We start from the raw sequence: 18,429 nt of genomic DNA, 5'->3' as shown, positions 1-18,429 counted from the left end.
TTCTCAGAAGGCTTATGAGAGCCACCAAGAAGAGCTGAGTGGTTTATAAGAAGTAAGGGAAACAAGTAAAGAGAATTTAAAATGTTAGTTTTCAGAAGATTTTTCACTGTCCTTTGTGCTGACACTTACATCTGAGGCTTGGCAGAAGTTCTGTACCTAAAACTGTAACATTTATATTTGAAGGGGCATTACTACCGTCAATTACTTTATCATGTTCTGTAGAGCGTAGGCAATTACAGCAGTATGGTACTATCAGCATATGTATCTTTCAAGCAGACTTCTTTTTAAAAAAGATGTATAGATTTAAAGCTGGAGGTGTAGATTGTTCAGCAGGAAGCTGAAAATACTGGAAGCTAGTGGGAAACCAAGGTGGTATCTTAGCTGATGTTGCTTGTGAGGTGAAGAGAAGGAAGGCATCCAAAGGAGAGACAGATTTGATAAAGAAGCAGAGATGAAAGCAAAGAGTGGAAAGTAATATGTTCGTTTCTTATTGAAAGGAGACTACAGTTCACAGTAAAATTTTTATATTATTCGATAGTCTGAAGCTGCAACAGGGGAAGTTCTGGTTGTGTTCAGGAGAAGATTCTTCACCGATAACGTGGTCAGCCTCATTATCATTATAACTGGAACAGCCTCCCCAGGGAAGTAGTTATGGCACCAAACTTGCCAGAGTTCAAGAAGTGCCTGGACACAGCTCTGAAACATTTAGTGTGATTTTTGGGTGGTCCGCTGTGAAGCCAGAAGTTGAGCTCACTGCTCCTTACTGGGTTCCTTCCAACTCAAGTTACTCTATGATTCTAATGCGATAGAGTTTTACAGGTGGATCTGGTATCGCTTGTATGGAGTAGTGCTTACTGCTTTTAAGCCTGGGTAGGCCAGGTAGCTTCTGGTAAAGGGTAATCACAGTAGTGATGGTGTTACTTCCCCAGCGTGTTTCTGTCTGAGATCAAACTGACTGACGTGTGCTTGTAAAGTGAGTCTTCTTTGGGTGCAAGGAATAACATGTAGCTAGAAAAGAACTGTACAGCCTGCTCTTAGCCTTTGGAAAACTTAAGAATGGCACAAGTGAACAATAGAAGCTGTCACCAGCAAAACAAGTTTGAGCTTTTATGATAGCTGCTTGGGAAGCACTTGTCTATGTCTGGTGTAATGCATGGGGAGTAGACTTGTTAAAAGTCTGGAGATGATACAGAAGGCGTCACAGATGCTGAGGAGAACAGTTCCTGATCCATGTATTTTTGGGCCATCTCAAAAATGTGGCTGTTCAGGTTTCTGGCTGCAGGGGCAGGGATAACACTTGCATGAGGTGTGAACAAATGGATGATTTGCTCAGTGTGGCAGAGCTCATGGAGGAGGTGAAGAGGTTGAGAAGTGTCAGGGAGTGCAAGGATTGCTGGAGTAACTCCCATTCATACCTGGGAGAAAGGTGCTGGGGTAATAACCCCAAACTGTGTTGAATCTCCTGCCTTGCCACCATTGGGCAGAGGGATGGGACCTAAGAAATGATGAGTGGAAACAAGTCCCACCACGGCATCACAGGCAAACGCTCCCTACCTACCTTGATTCTCTGGAGCAGAGGGACCCTCTGTGTCAGCCAGAAGAAATACAGAGGTGTGCTGCCTCTCTGGGACTTGGGTCAGGGACGTTACTGGTTTGCCCCTCTGATTATTATCCATTACTGATATTTCAGGCTGGCAGTGATGAAGTTGCTGAGAGAATCCTGACAGCTATCAAAAAAGGACTTCAGGGCACTGGAGACTTCAGGGTATTATATGAGGGAGCAGGAGCAGAGGTGGTGTTTTCCTCTATCCCTTCAGTGGCAGCAAGGGATACTGAGAGGACCAGGAAAACCCATCTCATAAATATGTGGCTGAGAGGCTGGTGCCATTGCAGGAATTTGCTTTTTTTTTGACCATGGGACTGTTTACTTGGTGCCTGGCCTGATGGCTGCAGATGGGTCTCACCTGTCTCAAAGGGGGAAATGGATCCTAGCCCAGGAGCTGGCAGAGCACACTGCTGGGGCTTTTTAAACTAAGTATGAAGGGGGAAGGGGCTAAAAGCAGGCTCACTAGAGATGATCCTAGGGTAACTATGACAGCACTGGGAATGAGGTAAGGGGCTCAGCTGAAGTACATCTACACTAGCGCAGTCAGCATGGGCAACAAACAGGAGGAGCTAGAAGCCATGTACAGCTGGCAAACTGTGACTTAGTTGCCATTCCTGAAACAGTGGGATTGCTCCCATGACTGGAGTGCTGCAATAAATAGTTATAAGCTCATCATAGAATCACAGAATCATAGAATCACCAAGGTTGGAAAAGAACTAAAAGATCATCCAGTCCAACTGTTCACTTATTACCAATAGCTCCCACTAAACCATGTCCCTCAATGCAACATCCAATCGTTCCCTGAATGATGGAGGGATAGACAAGGAAGGAGGAGGGGTAATGGTGTGACTCTGTATGTTTAGAACTTGGGGCTGGGTATGGAAAGGTTGACACAGCTGTAAGAGAGTCTACCAGGAGAGGTGCCCTGCTAGACTTGGTGCTCACAAATAGAATAACTGGTGGGAGATGTGGAGGCTGGGAGCTGAGTTGGGCAGAGTGACCATGAAGTGGTAGAGTTCTTGATTCTTGGTGAAGTCAGGAGGGGGGCAGCAAAGCTGCTGCCTTGGACTTCTGGGGGGAGAACTTAGAACTGTTGAGGACACCGGTAGGGAAGGTCCCTTAAGATTTAGTTGGATGCTCCTTAAGAAGGAAGTCTTAGAGAGGCAGGAGCAGGCCTTGTGCCACAGGATGAGCTAGCAGGGAAGAAGATTAGTATGGATGAACAGGAAACTTTTCCCAAGGGTCTAGGAGAAACAGAGACTGCCTCCTGTGGAAGAAGGAATGGACAGCTCAGGGAGTACAAAGAAATTACAAGGATATGTAGGGAGAAAATCATGCAGAAGCCCAGCTTGAATTCAACCTGACCACTATAATAAAAGAGAACAATTTTTTTTTTTCCTTTTTTTTTTTTTTAATTTTTTTTTTTTTAACACATATATTAACATTAAGGGGAGGGCAAAGGAGAATCTCCATCTTTTACTGAATATGGCAGGAATGTGACCACTGAGGGTAATGCAGTGTGGATGAAGCAAAGGTGAGAATTTGCTCAGTCAAACTGTGTTGTTGTGCTCTTTGTATCTATTGTAGATTACATGGAAATACATAGTAGGCATTACTTTCTGAGCCCCCTTCTTGAGGCCAAGACAATTCCTCTTCACTTACTGTGGCCCAGACAAGCCAAAAGGTTGGACAGCCATGGAGGACTATTCTAGAAGATTGGTAGGTAGACAGTTAAGATCAGTAGACAGGGATCTGTCAGAACAAAAAGGAAAAGATAAGTGGAAGAAGAACCACAACTGCCTGGTCTTTGCAATTTTGGGAAGCAGAGATTCAACAAAAGCCAGGCACATGCACACAGACTTTTGAGGACCAGAATACTCTGTAGCTGAAAAACTTGGAGACTATTTTAGAGTGATTGTTTTTGTTTACGTGGAACTTAGTATACTCGAATGCTGTCCAAACTGAGATACTAGCGTGGATGTGTCTCCATGCAGTGGATATCTCTTTTTTTTTCTTTAAAAAAACTAAAAAAAAAAAAAAGCTGTATATTTATGTGTATTTTTAAATGCTTCACTACATGACAGTATAAAAAAATTGTACTCTGCCTCAGTATATTAAAAAAAAACACAAAAACCCCCACAAGTTTGCAAGTGCAATTTGACCACAAACCTTTGCATTTGAACACGAGGTTGAGATTCAGGTCAGATTAAGTAATGGAAGATTCAGAGTTAAGAGCTCAGGTGAGACTAAATAATGGAATGAAAAACTTAGTAACAGAAGGTGCTTTGAAGGCTGACAGTAAGGAGAGGAGTACTTCTGTCATACTGGTATCTTTCATGTAGTTGAATTGCATGTTCATATAGATAACTTTGCAATCTTCCTTTTTTTTTAAAAAAAAAACAAAGCATTTTTTTAGTTGTCCATTAGGTGGAGATAGAGCTCTTCTCATTAAACCCCAAAGGATGCCAGAAAATGGTTATATGAACCAATTTTTACAAATAGATCCTATTGGGTTTATGTTTGTACTGATTTGCATTTAATGTTTCAGTTATTTCTGAAAAACAAAGGCTAACTCTGTTCTCTTATTTATGCTGTTAGTGTTTCTCTATTAAATTAAAAGTCCCCACTTCTAAAGTTCTAAAGGGGACCACGTCCTCCTTGTGCTGGGGCCCCTAGACCTGGGTACATTACTGCAAGGGGGATCTCATAGGTGTGAAGTCAAGAGGGAGAATCGCTCCTCACCCTTCCAGTCACCTTTTTTTTTTTAATGCATCCAAAGAATAATTCATGTTCTGGGCTGTGAGTGTACATTGTTGGTTTATGTTGAATTCTCCATTGGCATTAAATAATGGCTTGTTATCAGCTAGTTCCACAATCCTATTGTACTGTTAAAAATAGAAGGCATCTGTTAAGTATGTTAAATAGCACGAACTTGCTGGAGGGTGTTCTTCTACCTACGTTTGTCTGTAGGAATCTGTATTTGTCTGGAGGCTTTAATACAACCATTCATTTTTCTGGCAATTAGCTTTTGTGATGATGATGATAAACTTACCTCAATGAACCTGGATGTTGACTTAGGTGTTTCTAATTGTCTGAAGTTGTTTAATGGAACTGTTCTGACTGTAAGATCAGCTTTCCCTGGCATTACTGATGCAACTGGTTTTCCTGGGCATTTCATATGAAATGTTGCATGTTTTCTGTGCCTGGAGCACCTCCTGCACTGATCTTGGTGCCTGCAGAGCTGCTTCTCACTCACTTTCTCACTCCTCTCTCCCAGCTCCTGCTGCACAGCAGTTTTTCTGCTCTCCCAGAGCACACCCAGTGTGGCTCATGGCTCAGTTCTGTCAGCAGTGGGTCCCCTTAGGAACAGCAGAGCTGGCTCTGCTCTGACATGGGGCAGTGCTGGGCTCTGCTCACAGAGGCCACTCCTGCAGTCTCCCACCACCAAAACTTTGCCATGTAAACCCAATAAAAATGCCTAAGTTTTATGGTTGTTTATTGAAACTGGGAGGTTGGAATTTTGAATACTGAGCAAGACTTGAAAGAGAACACACTGAAAAAGGGTGAGTATACTTATAATTCTGAAGTGAATTCATTCATGTTTTGAGTTTGAGGACAGTAGCATTTGTTAAATAAATGATACTGTGGCTTGGTGCTACCCACCATTTACACCCCTGGATAATTAGCAGTTCTCAGAGTCTTATCACCAGAAAGACTTCAGGAAGCAAGGTCTGAGACAAAAAAGAAAAACAGTTTTGTCTTTCACAGAAGCATAAATTATTGTGGTCTAAATGGCTTAATTATTTCTACCAGTAAACATTATATTAATATTAATCTTTTGTTGAATCTTTAGTAATTTATTTTTCTTCTCATGTTGTGCTAGGAGAAAAATGGGAGGAGATAGTTCAGATGTTTCTTGCTGCTGTTCTCTCAACAGTCAGTAGTATTATGTGTGTGCAAAACTGCGCTGTCAAAAAAATTCATGAATCTGAATCTGTAGCTTCTTGTTCTTCAGTTCTCTTGTGGGAATGGGAGTACAAATTATGCTTGCCTCTTCTCCCTGCTTTACAGAACATTTTTTTGCCTAATCTGCACTGTGTAATCATAGAATCATTAAGGATGGAAAGGACCTCTAAGATCATCTGGTCCAACCATCAACTCATCTCCACCATGCCCACTAAACCATGTCACTCAGTGCCACATCTACACTTCTCTGGAGGTACCACCTCCTTGGGCAGCCTGTGCCAATGCCTGATCACTCTTTCTTGGAAGAAATATTTCCTAATATTCAATCTGAATCACCCCTGGTGCAACTTAAGATCATTTCCTCTTGTGCTATCACTAGTTACCTGCAAGATTAGACTGAACCCCCTGCTGTCGCTACAGTTTCCTTTCAGATCGGTGTAGAGAGTGATAAGGTCTCTCCTGAGCCTCCTCCAAACTAAACAATCCTGGTTCCCTCAGCTGCTTCCTGTTAAGACTTGTGCTCCAGATCCTTCATCAGCTTCACTGCCCTTTGGATTCACTTCACAGCCTTAGTGTTTTTCTTGTAGTGAGGGTGGTATCTCATCCTCAAGCACAGTGATTTGGTAATTAGTCATTTAGGAGAAAGGTAGATAAATGCTGTTATTTTATTTACCTAGTTTTTTTTTTTTTTTTAATAATTTCATTTTATTTATTTATTTATTGTGAAGCTTTTTTTTTGTGCTGTGAACAGCATTTGACTTTGTCCTAGTTCTGGTGATTAATTTGTAAGAGCCAGTAGGACCATAATGTGATCAGCAGAAGATCGAGCTGTTGGTTATTTGTAGAGAAGTATTTGAAAGGTTATGAGAATTAAATGCCTGCTGAACTAAGAAGCAAACAGATAGCATCCATCTTTCTGGATCTACTGCCATGCTTCTAAAGGATTATCTGAGCAAATAATTCACAAGTAAGCCCAGAATACAACTATTACTTTGAATATAGTACAACAGTTTTTTTTTTTTTTTCCTATGTTTTTCTTCCTGTTGCTTTCAACGGAAGTGCTGCTGAGGCTGTTTTGAGGAACTGAAGCTTTGTATTTAATATTTCAGTCTAGCAATAAAATATATTGCTTCATTACCTGATACATTAAGATATTTTAGAAGTGCTATAACTATTTCAAGTTCTGACACTTGTGTTAATTTGCAGTTTTTGTTTAAGGATACTGAAGTAGTTAATTGATTTTACCTCAGCTGTGCAATTTCTTCTACTACAAAACTTAGAAGATTACTGTGGCCTATTATTGCAATTATGAAACAGCAGGTGTTGTATTGCGTTGTATTTTTGTTCTTAATTGGAATTTCCGTGTGTCAAACTAATCTCTACTCGTATTTAATGTTGTTTATTTTGGCTTCCTGCAGATCTGTCACCCATAAAGTTGCAGAATCATGGAGTTAGAAAAGACTTCCAACATGATGAGGTGCAACCCATCAGCATGGTTTATTGAGTCCTGTCACTAGACCATATCCCTTACTGCCATGTTCACACATCTCTTAAATACCTCCAGGGAGGGGAATTCCACCACTGATGTCATTTTGATTTTAATCATACAATACTGAATTACAAGGCTGGAATTTACTGAAATACTCTGTGTTTGTATAGGATTGCAAAACAGATTCTAGACCTTGGAAAGTGTTCCTTAAGGTGTTTAAGCTAGAAATAGCTTATTTCTTTTTGAATCCTTAAGGTTGAATGTTTACTGTTAAAGTAGCAGATTTCTCTTTGGTAATATTATTATATACCAGAACTGTAGTGACTGCAGTCCATCTGTTAATTTTTCTTTCGTTAATAAGGTACACAGACAGACAGTAGGGTTTTGTGGCTTTTGTGACAAAATTAAAACAGCAAAACCACCAGTCTGGTGTCTAAGTTAGCTTGTGAAGATCTGCTGTTGACCATTCTCATTTTCAAAGTTAAACTATGGACTTCTGAATACTACCACAACTATTAAAATTGGCCTGAACTTGTCAAATAGCAGTAGTTATTTAGGTTCATTGTAATATTTTTGGGGGGTCGCTTAAGAAGATAGACAAACCTTTATGATTAGCAGGAAGCCAGTGCCTAGGATGCTCTGGGATGCACAGTGGAGTGGTGGCTAGGAGAAGAGGGGATGAGAGATTGGTTCTTTTTTGCACCAGGGAGGCTCTTTGGAGTCTTAAGTAGTGTTATTTTATTACAGCTAAGAAATTTTTCTGTGTTAAGTGATAAAGTAAGTTCTATATCTAATCCATATTTAACGGCATAATTATGAAGTATCAGCATCAGGCCTGAGGAGGTTCTGCAGGGGAACCAGAAACAAAATTATGTAATTCCCAGTTTCTAGAATTTTGCAAGTAATTTTGTAGTGTGCAACTTGTTTGAGTTTCTGCTGAATATAAAGATTATCTTCTTTTAAAGAAAAGCATACACTTTGGTCTTAATTCAACAAATTGCTTTTCAGACAGCCATGTAATTCTGTATTCATCTCAGACTGATACATACCATGGTTCTAGAAAAAGCACCAGCAGATGCTCGTATGTACTTGCCAAAGGCTTCATTGAGAACAAAGCCCAGTGTAGTCCTGTGTACTGATAGCAGTAGTTATGCATTTAGTGGGGAGAGATTTGGCTAGCTGCTGGATATGTTGTATTTGTGTTGCAATTTAGCTTGTCTTCTTAACAGTGTAGTATTTGAGTGGGTTTGACTGTGAAATAATTTGCCAGATTTTCAAGAAGAGTGTAAAATATGGTAAAGGAAGCAGGGCCCTCACACTTAAATACAAAATGTGAAAGACATTTTATGACAGATTTTCAAGTGTAGACTGTGATTACCTCCATTATTATTTGAGCTTTCAGCTTGTTGCTTTAAATTCTGTCATTTATTGTTAAAATAATTGTCTGCCATTTGACCCATTCCTGCTCCTCAAAACAATAAAATAGTTGTGTTAGTAATAAATGATTTCTGATAATTCATGAAAGACTGTTTTTCACACTGAAGATGAGGAAATTAAATGTTATTCCTACATGAGTGAGGATGTCTATCAGAGGTGATAGCAGAATCTTGGTTGTATGGTTTTCACTTCTAGGTATTAGCTACAGGAATACCTGTCTCCAGTATTGCTTTTAATAGGTTTTCTTTGTCAAAAGCAGTTTTATTTACCTAATACAGGATTGTCCGCAGGTATGTGTGTGGATGAAGTACAACTTAAGAAACTGAGGTTGAACTCACACTGAAAACCTAATTTTTAGTTAAGTGTGATGATGGACTGTAGTTGATTTTGGCATTTGGTGAAATGGTGTTTCACATTTGGTCTTCATTGGAAGTTCTTGAGAGATGCATGTCTTGGAAGTATTTGTGGAGTTATTTAGTTGTGTGTATAAATCTGACATTTTTCACTATTTGAACCATGTGACTTGATACTGGGGGGTCTAACATGCAGGAATATGAACTCTGAGAACAGTTATGCATTAAAACTATAGGCATCAGCTGTGTGCATCCTGTTTTCTTCAGCGTTAAGTTCAGTAGGTTTTGCCTACTGCTATGACAGTTACAGCAATCCTGTTCACATTTATCTGTTGTTTACTGTGTGGTAAGGACTTGTATGTGGTCAGTTGCCACTGAAGAGCTGTTACGTACATCTTTACCTGTGGTTATTAGTGTGACCATACTGAAATAAGCCTGTTAAATCAACAAAAAGGTTAATGGAAGCGCCATCAGGTAGCAAAGTGTGCAGTTTTTACTTACTGCCTTGGCAATTGCAGGTAATACAGGCACATTATTTACCATAAAAAAGTTACACTGTAGAACAGCAATTTGTTGGCATAGAATTATTTGCAATTGAAAAAAAAAATTAAGCACATAATTATTATGTGAATTTTACTTGTGAGGTTCCTTCTTCATTTGTTCCATGAGGCTTCATTTCCACCATGTGGTGCTGCATCATCACAGAGCTTGGAAGTATATCCTTATGATCAGCTGCTCTTTTTGCTTTACCTTCCCCTCCCTTTTCCGTTCTGTGTACTCTGTATAGTTACTGACTGGTGTTCTTTTCCTCTAGCTTCCACCAAACCCAAGCATTAGATCAAACTTGCTGGTTTTTTTAAAGGCCACAGACCAGCCACCTTCATTGTGATGTGGTGAAAGTACCTGATAAGGAGCTGTGTTCTTTTTTTTGTAGTCTTGTTTTCCTCTTTCCTATAACCATGTTTGCCCTCATCCTTCTGAAACATCTGATTGCAGGAGTCCCTCCAAGTCCCTAATTGTTCCAAGGAGTTATTCCCTTTTCTGCTGACACGACACATCACTGACATGGCTTTTCCTGCCGGCTTGTCTCACTTTGTCTCAATTTGCTACATCTCTTCAGTATATCTTCAGACATTTTCAGTGTTAACTCTGCATGTGTTTTGCCTCAATTCATGTCAAGTACCAACTGTTGCAAGCCTGTGGTAGTACTCTAGATCCTGTGTGATCTCTTGTAGGTAATTGCTATCAAAGGCTACTTTTTGCTGCGTGTTTGTTATCCAGAAGCTTCCAATTAATATGTTCTTATGAAATGACAAATTTGATATAATCATTTTGTTTAGGAGTTCAAGAGATCCTGTTTTCCCAGAAGTGTTGTTGAGAAAGCTAAGTGTAATCATGAGATAAGCTCGTAACTTCAGCAAGCTGTACAAGAATCTGCCAAGTCTGTATAGCTCCCAGATGGTCAGCAGTGTGTCTGGAGAAGTTGTAGTGCTTCAGGGGAGCTGTGGAATTTCATATCTTGATAATAAAATTGGCAAGATCCATCAAGTCTTGTATCTGGAATCATCTCCAATATATCCTGTTTTCAATAATTTTTTCTTTCTTTGGCATTTTTGTGAAGAAAGTAATGTCTGTGTTCTGTTTAAAATCACTATTTCTTTCCTTTGTAGTGAGACATGCTATTTGATTGAAATAATTGTAGATAAAATTCAATATACATTAGTTTAGTACTCCCATAAATAATAATTCAAAACCTGAAAATATGAGTCTCTTTTTAAGGAAAGCTTTATATTATTGGAGCTTAGAAGCTTAGTCATGATGTACACATAGGTTGGGATTTTACTTCTCCTGGAAATCTTTTTTTTGATTTTCTGTAAAAGCAGCATATATCAACTATTTATGTTCTGTGACTTCTTACTGTTATGGTAGATAAGCTCTTATAGCAGTCCCAGCCATGTAAAAATTAATAGCTCAGTTATTTTTTGGTAACATTAAATTTTCTTATTCTAATTTTTTTTCAGTTGAGATGATCATTTGTCCTAGACCATGTGTCACTGAGGTTGTTGATGATGTAGAATCATACAGTACTGAAAAAATCTAGAACATTTTTCTCCTCCAGTTGCAACTCTAGACATGGTCAACAAGAGCAGTTTTTGCAGGATCTTGTCCAGTTGAGTTTTGGTTATCTTTAGTGGTGGACATGTCACCTCTGAAACAACTTGTTCCAGTATTCAGCCACCCTTCATAATAACTGTTTTTCTCTGTGATTCAGTTTGTGCCCATTTCCTCTTGTTCTGTCACTGGACACTGATGACAAGAGTCTTGTTTCCATCTTCCTTACCCCTGCCTTCAACTTCTGAACCACTGTGCTGTGTTAAGATGCCCCTTAACCTTTTCTTCTCTAGGCTGCACAGTCTCAACTCTTTTAGGCTCTCCTTGTATGATGGAAGCTCTCAGACCTTAAACTTCTATGTGGCTGAATGTGTGAAGGTTTGTCAGCGTTTCTCTTCTCCTTGGCAGCCCAAAACTGGACCCGGCATTGCAGAGCTCTGGCTCGCCAAAGCTGAGAAACATCCCTTCCCTCAGCTGGTGATGCTAAAGCAGGCCATGATGCTATTTGACTTCTTTGCTTTGAGGGCACGTGGCTGGTTCATAGCCAGTCTGTTGGCCACTAGGATCCACAGATCTTTTTTCTGCAAATCTACTTTCCAGCCAGCATGTCTTCAGCCCAGTGGTATCCAGGACAATACCCCACACTGACTGAACATCAGAGGTTTCTAAAGAATGTTTAAAACATCACAAGTGGACAGATGTGGAGGTTTTGAGTCTCACTCTTGTTTCTGATATGAGCTATTTTTGATACAAGTTATTTTAAGTACTTGGTTTCATCTCTCTTTTTTAAGGTGTTAGGATTCGAATGCGCGTTACTGCACATCATCTGTGCCACAGCATTTGTTTTGGATATGTGCGCTCTTGTTCTGTAGCAGACACATTGCAAGGAGTTCAGTTATGCTTGTGATATCTGTTAAGGTGAATGGAACAGCGTTAAGTTAAAATTGTATTCCTTGCTCCTGCCAGCCATGACATGGTAGTTTCTGCAGCTCAGCTGATGCATACTAGCTTTTTACATGCTGGTACCTCAACTGTGCATGTGAGCTTACTTTATGCCAAGAAATGGGAATAACATGTAGAATATTCATTAAATTTGTGTTAATTAGATTATATATATTTATTTTGAAGTTCTATTCCTAAACAAACAAACAAAAAACTAATTCCTTCTAAGTTCCTGACATGCAGTAAAATGATCAGGTTTTACTTTTAAAGTTTAGGAATACTACTTTGTGTTAGCTCATTTCTTATGTCAGCTGAGGTTTATGCTTTTCATAAAACTTCTACTGGAACACTGACTTTACAACTAGATTTTATATCTCCAAGAAACTTTCTTCCATAGGGCATCTCATATTTAATGTACTATACAATACTCTCCTTCAGAAGAATGAGGCAGAAAATTATATGATTCAAGATTTATACAGAAAAGACTCTTCCCAAAGTTTGCATCACTGGAGCAAGCAGCATAACTCAGTTTCTCTCAAGAACAGCATCCCTATTTTTCCTGAAACCACTGAAATGCTTTTTTCCTGAGTATTTATAAAAGGATAAAATGGTCCTATTTTGTTACACATTTTCCCTAGGGAAATGTACATAACTGAAAAGGCCAGTGTTTTACAGCTCTATGGATATCTCCACGCTTAAAGACAGTTGTAAGCAATCAGGTTTTTTTGAGCAGATGTTCCACCATATACCTGCAGGCAGATATTCCTTCTTCAGTCTTATAATGATGTGTCCTCAGGCCTAGAAAGCAGTTCTAGTGTTGTGTCTTAATTTCTGTCAGATGGGTCACATGTATTCACATGTATTTTAATGACAAATCAATTCCACTCTTTTGTTTTTGTGGATGATGACAACTTCTGGATCACTGCTCTGTTCATAGACATTGCATGCACATTGTTCAACATCTTGGTGAAAGAACAACCTCCTTTCTCTTGCCTGTCTTTATTCTGGTGGCAAACCGGTGACAAATAGGCAGCAAAACAGTATTTGAACAATGCTTGCCTGTGTTGGCACTATATATTTAGAGGTAGTGAGCAGTAATGTTCTCCATAGAAGTAAAAATGCATGTTCTTGAAATGCAACTTTGGTGTTACATATTTCTATTTTCAGAAAGTCACTGTTGTGCCTCCTTCCTTTTGGTTAGTTTTGTCTCCATCATGTTTGCTCAGGTTTCTAAAATCTTCTGTTTCTAAATTGGTTTTCTTGCCGTGCTCATGGTGTTGCAGCTCACTGCTTGGCCAGAACACTGCCTTGCTGAGCTCAGAGCTTGAGAAGGTTTTGTTGTAGTGCAAGATCTTAGGCAAAACTAATGTCTCCTACTGAAAAAGTAGTTTATCTAAGAAACATATTAATGCTTTTACTGATTTAAATAGAAAATGTAGTGACGTTTCCTTGCAGTGAGTGAACACCTGCCCATAGGAAATGAACTGAGTAGACAACTGTGCAGCTGGCAGTTAAACATTGAGGAAATGGGAAAATGTACTGAAACACACTTTGTCCCAAGTTTAATTTGAGTATTAAGCATAAGTGGTACCTGTATTGCTGCCAGGACCTCAGCTTCAGTTATGTCACTTTTCCAATCTATCATTCCGGTCAATTCATAACTGATAAGTAATCATTTAACTGGTCTGATGCGCTGCAAGCCTGGAGCATCGAGAAATGGGGAGAAGGGAAAGAGTGGGGAGTGAAGGAAGATAAAACTGTATTTGAAGTGTGTGTGGAAATTAGTTTTATCAATGCTGTGTTAAGAACGCAGTGTGTTTACCTAGGATAACAGCTTTTGTACCTTCACAGTGAATTTAATAGAAAAATAAGGGTTCTTACACAGTTGTGTAGCAAAAGTGGATTTTGAAACAGAAGATTCAAGGAACTTATGGCATTCAGCAGTGTGGCATTGGTGTTATTAGTATGAGGTTGTCTTTAAGGGTTGAAGACTGTGCTCCAGTAGCTGTTCTATTATGCTGTTACAGTTTTTCAGTGTGGTTTTAAACTCTACTGTGTACTTGTCCAACTTGCATCTCTTTGTTAAAGCTCAAGACTTGTTTCTGTCAGCAAACTCACTTCTTCATTTTTCTAGGGGAGGATAACATTGCAGAACAACCGTATCACTTCTCAAATAAGAATTATTCTGGGGTACTTGTTTGTTTCTTACTGACTTTATATTCCTATATACTGAAGTTATTCAGACTTCTGTATTTTACTCTCTATCAAAATACAGAAATGCAGGAGGGTAACTCCAGTGTTTAGCATTTGATGATGATAAGAAATTTTAAATGATGACTGAAGCAGAGCATATTTTGTCCAGACAACGTTGTTTTTATACCTGGCTGAGGATGATTTTTGACAACAAGGAGAACTGGATTCAATTCAAGAATTTCAGTTTTAGTTTGATGTAAGTTTCTGTGTTAACATTTATGTTCACTTAAGGCCAGTTGTGCAGTAGTACTTAGCACTCTGTTTGTTTTGCACAGCAAATACCCAGTTCCTTAAAGCAATTAAATGCGTTTTATAGGGAAATTACAACAAAAATCATTAATATGATGCTGTGACTTTTTGAGTAAGACAACATCAGCTTTAAAAACAGAAATATTTAAGATTTAAGTCTTCTCTAAGTGTAAAACTGTACGGTGAGACTGTAATATTGTCGTAATTGCAGGTATCGGGAGGCTATTCAAAAGTGGGATGAAGCGCTTCAGTTAACTCCAGAGGATGCCACGCTTTATGAGATGAAATCACAGGTAAATCATGACATTTCTTTATCTGTTTACAAATCCATAAATAAACAACTGATTATTACTACATACTGTCCAGGAATGTGAAATTGATATATGGATTGAGTACATCAAAACTTATTTAGGATTTACATTTCTTCTCAACACAACAGGGTACCTTACAGCAGGAATTAAAAATGTGGTTTATCCCAGCCAATCACAGAAACATCTTCACTAGGATGTTTATTAGGATGAACTTTATATAGTTGATGATTTCCTAGCACTGTCATTCATCACAATCTCTCTGCAAGGCCTCTTTACCCTCAGTGGAATCAAAAGATCCTCCCAGTGGAGTGTCATCTGTGAACTTCATGTGCCTTCATGTGCACCTGGAAGGTAACTAGCCCCAGTATGGAGCCCTGTGGAACTACCTGCCAGCATGATGCCACTGTATTTACTGTAACCAACCCTTTGAGCCAGTTTTTTACCCATCACAATGTATTTTGGTCTAGCTGTATACTGGACATTTTGCCTAGAAAGATACTGAGAGACACAGTATTGAAAGCTTTGCTGAAATCCAAGAAGATCACATTGGCTGTCTTCCTTGGATCAGGGGAGTAACTGTGGGTAGGTAACTTTGTCTTAAAAGGAGATTAAGTTGGTTAAAGAGGACTTTGCACTCACGAACTCATGTTGGTTGTAACCAGTGACAGGATAGATATGCTAGTCTTGGAAAAGAGTAATAATTGAAGTGCAATTATGATCTCAGTTCATCAAAGCCTGCATCCATCAACACCTCACTGAAATTATGACACCAACTTGTGATTCCTTTTTGTAGCCTAGATGGCAAAAGTGCCAGGTTTTACTCTTTTGTTTGGATGGAGAAGTTGTTGTTTCTATCTATATGACAAGATAGAAAATTACTTTTATCCTCCCATATTAAATAAAGATGCTATTCCACAAAAATGTTTTAAAGTTGAATTAAGAATGAGAACAAGGATTTAATTCTTCAGTTCTTAGTTGTACATGACATATTTCCTCAGTGAACGTATGATTTGTAAAGCTAAGAAAAGTAAAAGAGAAACCAAAAACAGTACATCAGTTAATGTTATATGTAACTGTTGGGAAGATTGCTATGTTGTTCAGTTTTAAAATCATTATTGCTATTGTGGTTTGACTCTAGTATAAAGAAAACAAAAAGAAGCACAGGTTGTGGTCACTATGGCTTTTTTGGTTATTGTGCCTTCGTTGCCTGCAAAGTGAAGAAAGTTAGGTTTTGTAGAACGAGGTTAGAAGCTGCTTTCAGTGTAGTAATGCTGAAGTAGTTTTTAGTTCTGTGTACCTAAAGAAGTTTTAGCTCTTACCTGGTTTTGAATTTGATTTGAAAGTTAGTTAATGTTTTAAAAGATTTTTCCTCCTGAATTATTTTGGGTATTGTTAGATTGCTTTGTTAACATATATGTATATATGGGTTACAGATAGCTTACGTTAGAAAAGCTTGAGTGTAGTGGGGTGGGTGACTGAAAGGTTGTTTGATGAATTGATTCATTGGGAGAAGTTGTAGATGCCCATTCCTTAGAGGTTGTCTAAGTAGGGTTTGTTGGAGCCCTGGGCAGCCTAATCTGATGGCTGGCAGCCCTGCCCATGGCAGGGAGTTGGAAATTGATGATTTTTAAGGTCCCTTTCAACATAAGCCATTCTGTCATTAATTTGAATGATGTTGGTATTAAGATTCAGAAGTTTGTACTTGAAACTACAGATATTTTTTTCTAGTACAGCTCAATCATTCTGAATCTTAAATATTGCTGAGAGTAGGTGTTTGTTCTCCCTTCCTCCTCACTGGACTAGATTTGTAGTCAATAATTTCTTCTAACTTTTATTTTTAAAATGTCAGTACATTTTCTTGTATGTATGTTGTTTGAACCTCACGGGAACTTTACAGTGGTACATCCCCGTAACTTGGACATGCTTTGGATCAGATTTAAATTTTCTTCAGATGCCATATTAGCATGTAGAGATCTTCGGTATGATTTAAGTTTTAGATTCCTGTATAATTCTGCAGTTAAATGGTGCCATAACATCTTAAAAAGTGTAAAGTTCCTTTAAACACGTACTCATACTTCAATATCTTTATAACAATGCTATCTTAGATGAAAGATCTGTCTAATCCAGTATCTTGACCACATTCAGTATGGAATGGCTTGGCAGGAATCATATAAATGGCAGAAGCAATACTTTTTCCAGCCTCCAGCAGTCTCTGATTGTGGGAATTCTTTGTGTTTAGAAGTGCTTAAAAGATTTTATTCTTCAGCGTTTGTCTCATCACTTTCTGATCTGATGTAAATTTTTGGCATTCACGAAGCTATGTGGTAAGGAGTTCCAAATCTTCATTATGCACTGTATGAAGAATTACTTCCTTTTGTCTATTTTGAAATTTCCATTTCATAGATTTACTTTATAATCTTCACTCTTCCATGGGAGAGACAGTATAATATAATTCTTCTTCAGTTAGCAGTTTTTCATGTAGCTATAAAGGTTGTTAACTTTCCTCATTGTTCATTTGTGCACTTAGTACTTTATTCTCCTAATAAAGATATTCCTTTCAGGTGTAGACCTGCAGTTTCTTTTGACAATAGATAAAAATTTAACTCCTGTTTGAATAGAACGGATACCTAGTAGGATATAATCTAGTTTGAGTGGAAATGGTTTGAGTCCATCCTTCAAGCAGGATGTTTTTGCAGTAGCCATTATTTTGCTATTTGAATTTCTTTTAAAAAATATTTTCATATGGTAAATAAGAGGAGAATAAGGGTTAGCTCATCAGGATTTGAACTAGTGTGCCATGTAACCTGTGCAAACAAATGCTTACCACAGCATCGTTCAGTTGGTCCTATAGCTGCAAAACATGATACTGGTGTAGTCATAGAATCATAGAATGGACTGGGTTGAAAATGACCTCAAAGATCAGCTACTTTCATCGCCCCTGCTGTGTGCAGGGTCGCCAACCACCAGACCAGGCTGCCTAGAGCCACATCCAGCCTGGCCTTGAATGCCTTCAGGGATGGGGCATCCACAACCTCCTTGGGCAACCTGTTCCAGTGTGTCACCACCCTCTGTGTAAAAACTTCCTCCTAATATCTAACCTAAACCTTGCCTGTCTCAGTTTAAAAGTGTTCCCCCTTGTCCTATTGCTATCCACCCTTGTAATTCCCCCTCCTGTTTATATGCTCCCTTCAAGTCCTGGTACTTCAGCTAAATGGCTGAGGTATCTGTAGGTGATTGGGTGAAAGACGGCACATCGCATTCTGGTTCACCAGGAAGGACTCAGAAATCAGCTGAATGACTGTAATTTGGTTTTGTAAAACTTTTTCACTTATCTTAATGATTCTGTTGGAGAGGAGGAAAACCTGAAAGAATGACATGGATGTGAGCCAGCAGTGTGCCCTCACAGCACAGAAAGCCTACTGTATGCTGAACTGCATCAAAAGAAGTGCAGCCAGCAGGGTGAGTGAGGTGATCCTGCACCCCTGCTCTGCACTGTGAGGCCTCACATGAAGTACTGCATCCAGATGTAGAGTCCTCAGTACAGGGGAGACTGATTATCACAGAATCACAGAATTGTAGGGGTTGGAAGGGACCTCTAGAGATCATCGAGTCCAACCCCCCTGCCAAAGCAGGCTCCCTACACCATGTCACACAGGAAGGCATCGTGGTTAGAGAAGGCCCACAGAAATGGCTGAAGGCATGGAGCACTTC

At 39.1% G+C, this 18,429-nt stretch overlaps 1 protein-coding gene across 3 annotated transcripts in view; it reads left to right on the top strand.

Moving 5' to 3' along the window:
- The window catches only part of TTC33 (tetratricopeptide repeat domain 33), a 38,049-nt gene that overhangs the window by 4,859 nt on the left and 14,761 nt on the right, over positions 1-18,429 (top strand). For all 3 annotated transcript variants that reach the window (XM_015848493.1, XM_015848492.2, XM_015848494.2), the window contains exon 3: positions 14,619-14,700. In XM_015848493.1, coding sequence (XP_015703979.1) covers positions 14,619-14,700 — 82 coding nt within the window. The remainder of the gene's footprint in view (positions 1-14,618; positions 14,701-18,429) is intronic.

The sequence above is a fragment of the Coturnix japonica genome, chromosome Z, assembly GCF_001577835.2.
Source record: "Coturnix japonica isolate 7356 chromosome Z, Coturnix japonica 2.1, whole genome shotgun sequence".
NCBI lineage: Eukaryota > Metazoa > Chordata > Aves > Galliformes > Phasianidae > Coturnix > Coturnix japonica.
This window is presented reverse-complemented; position numbering and strand designations above follow the sequence as displayed.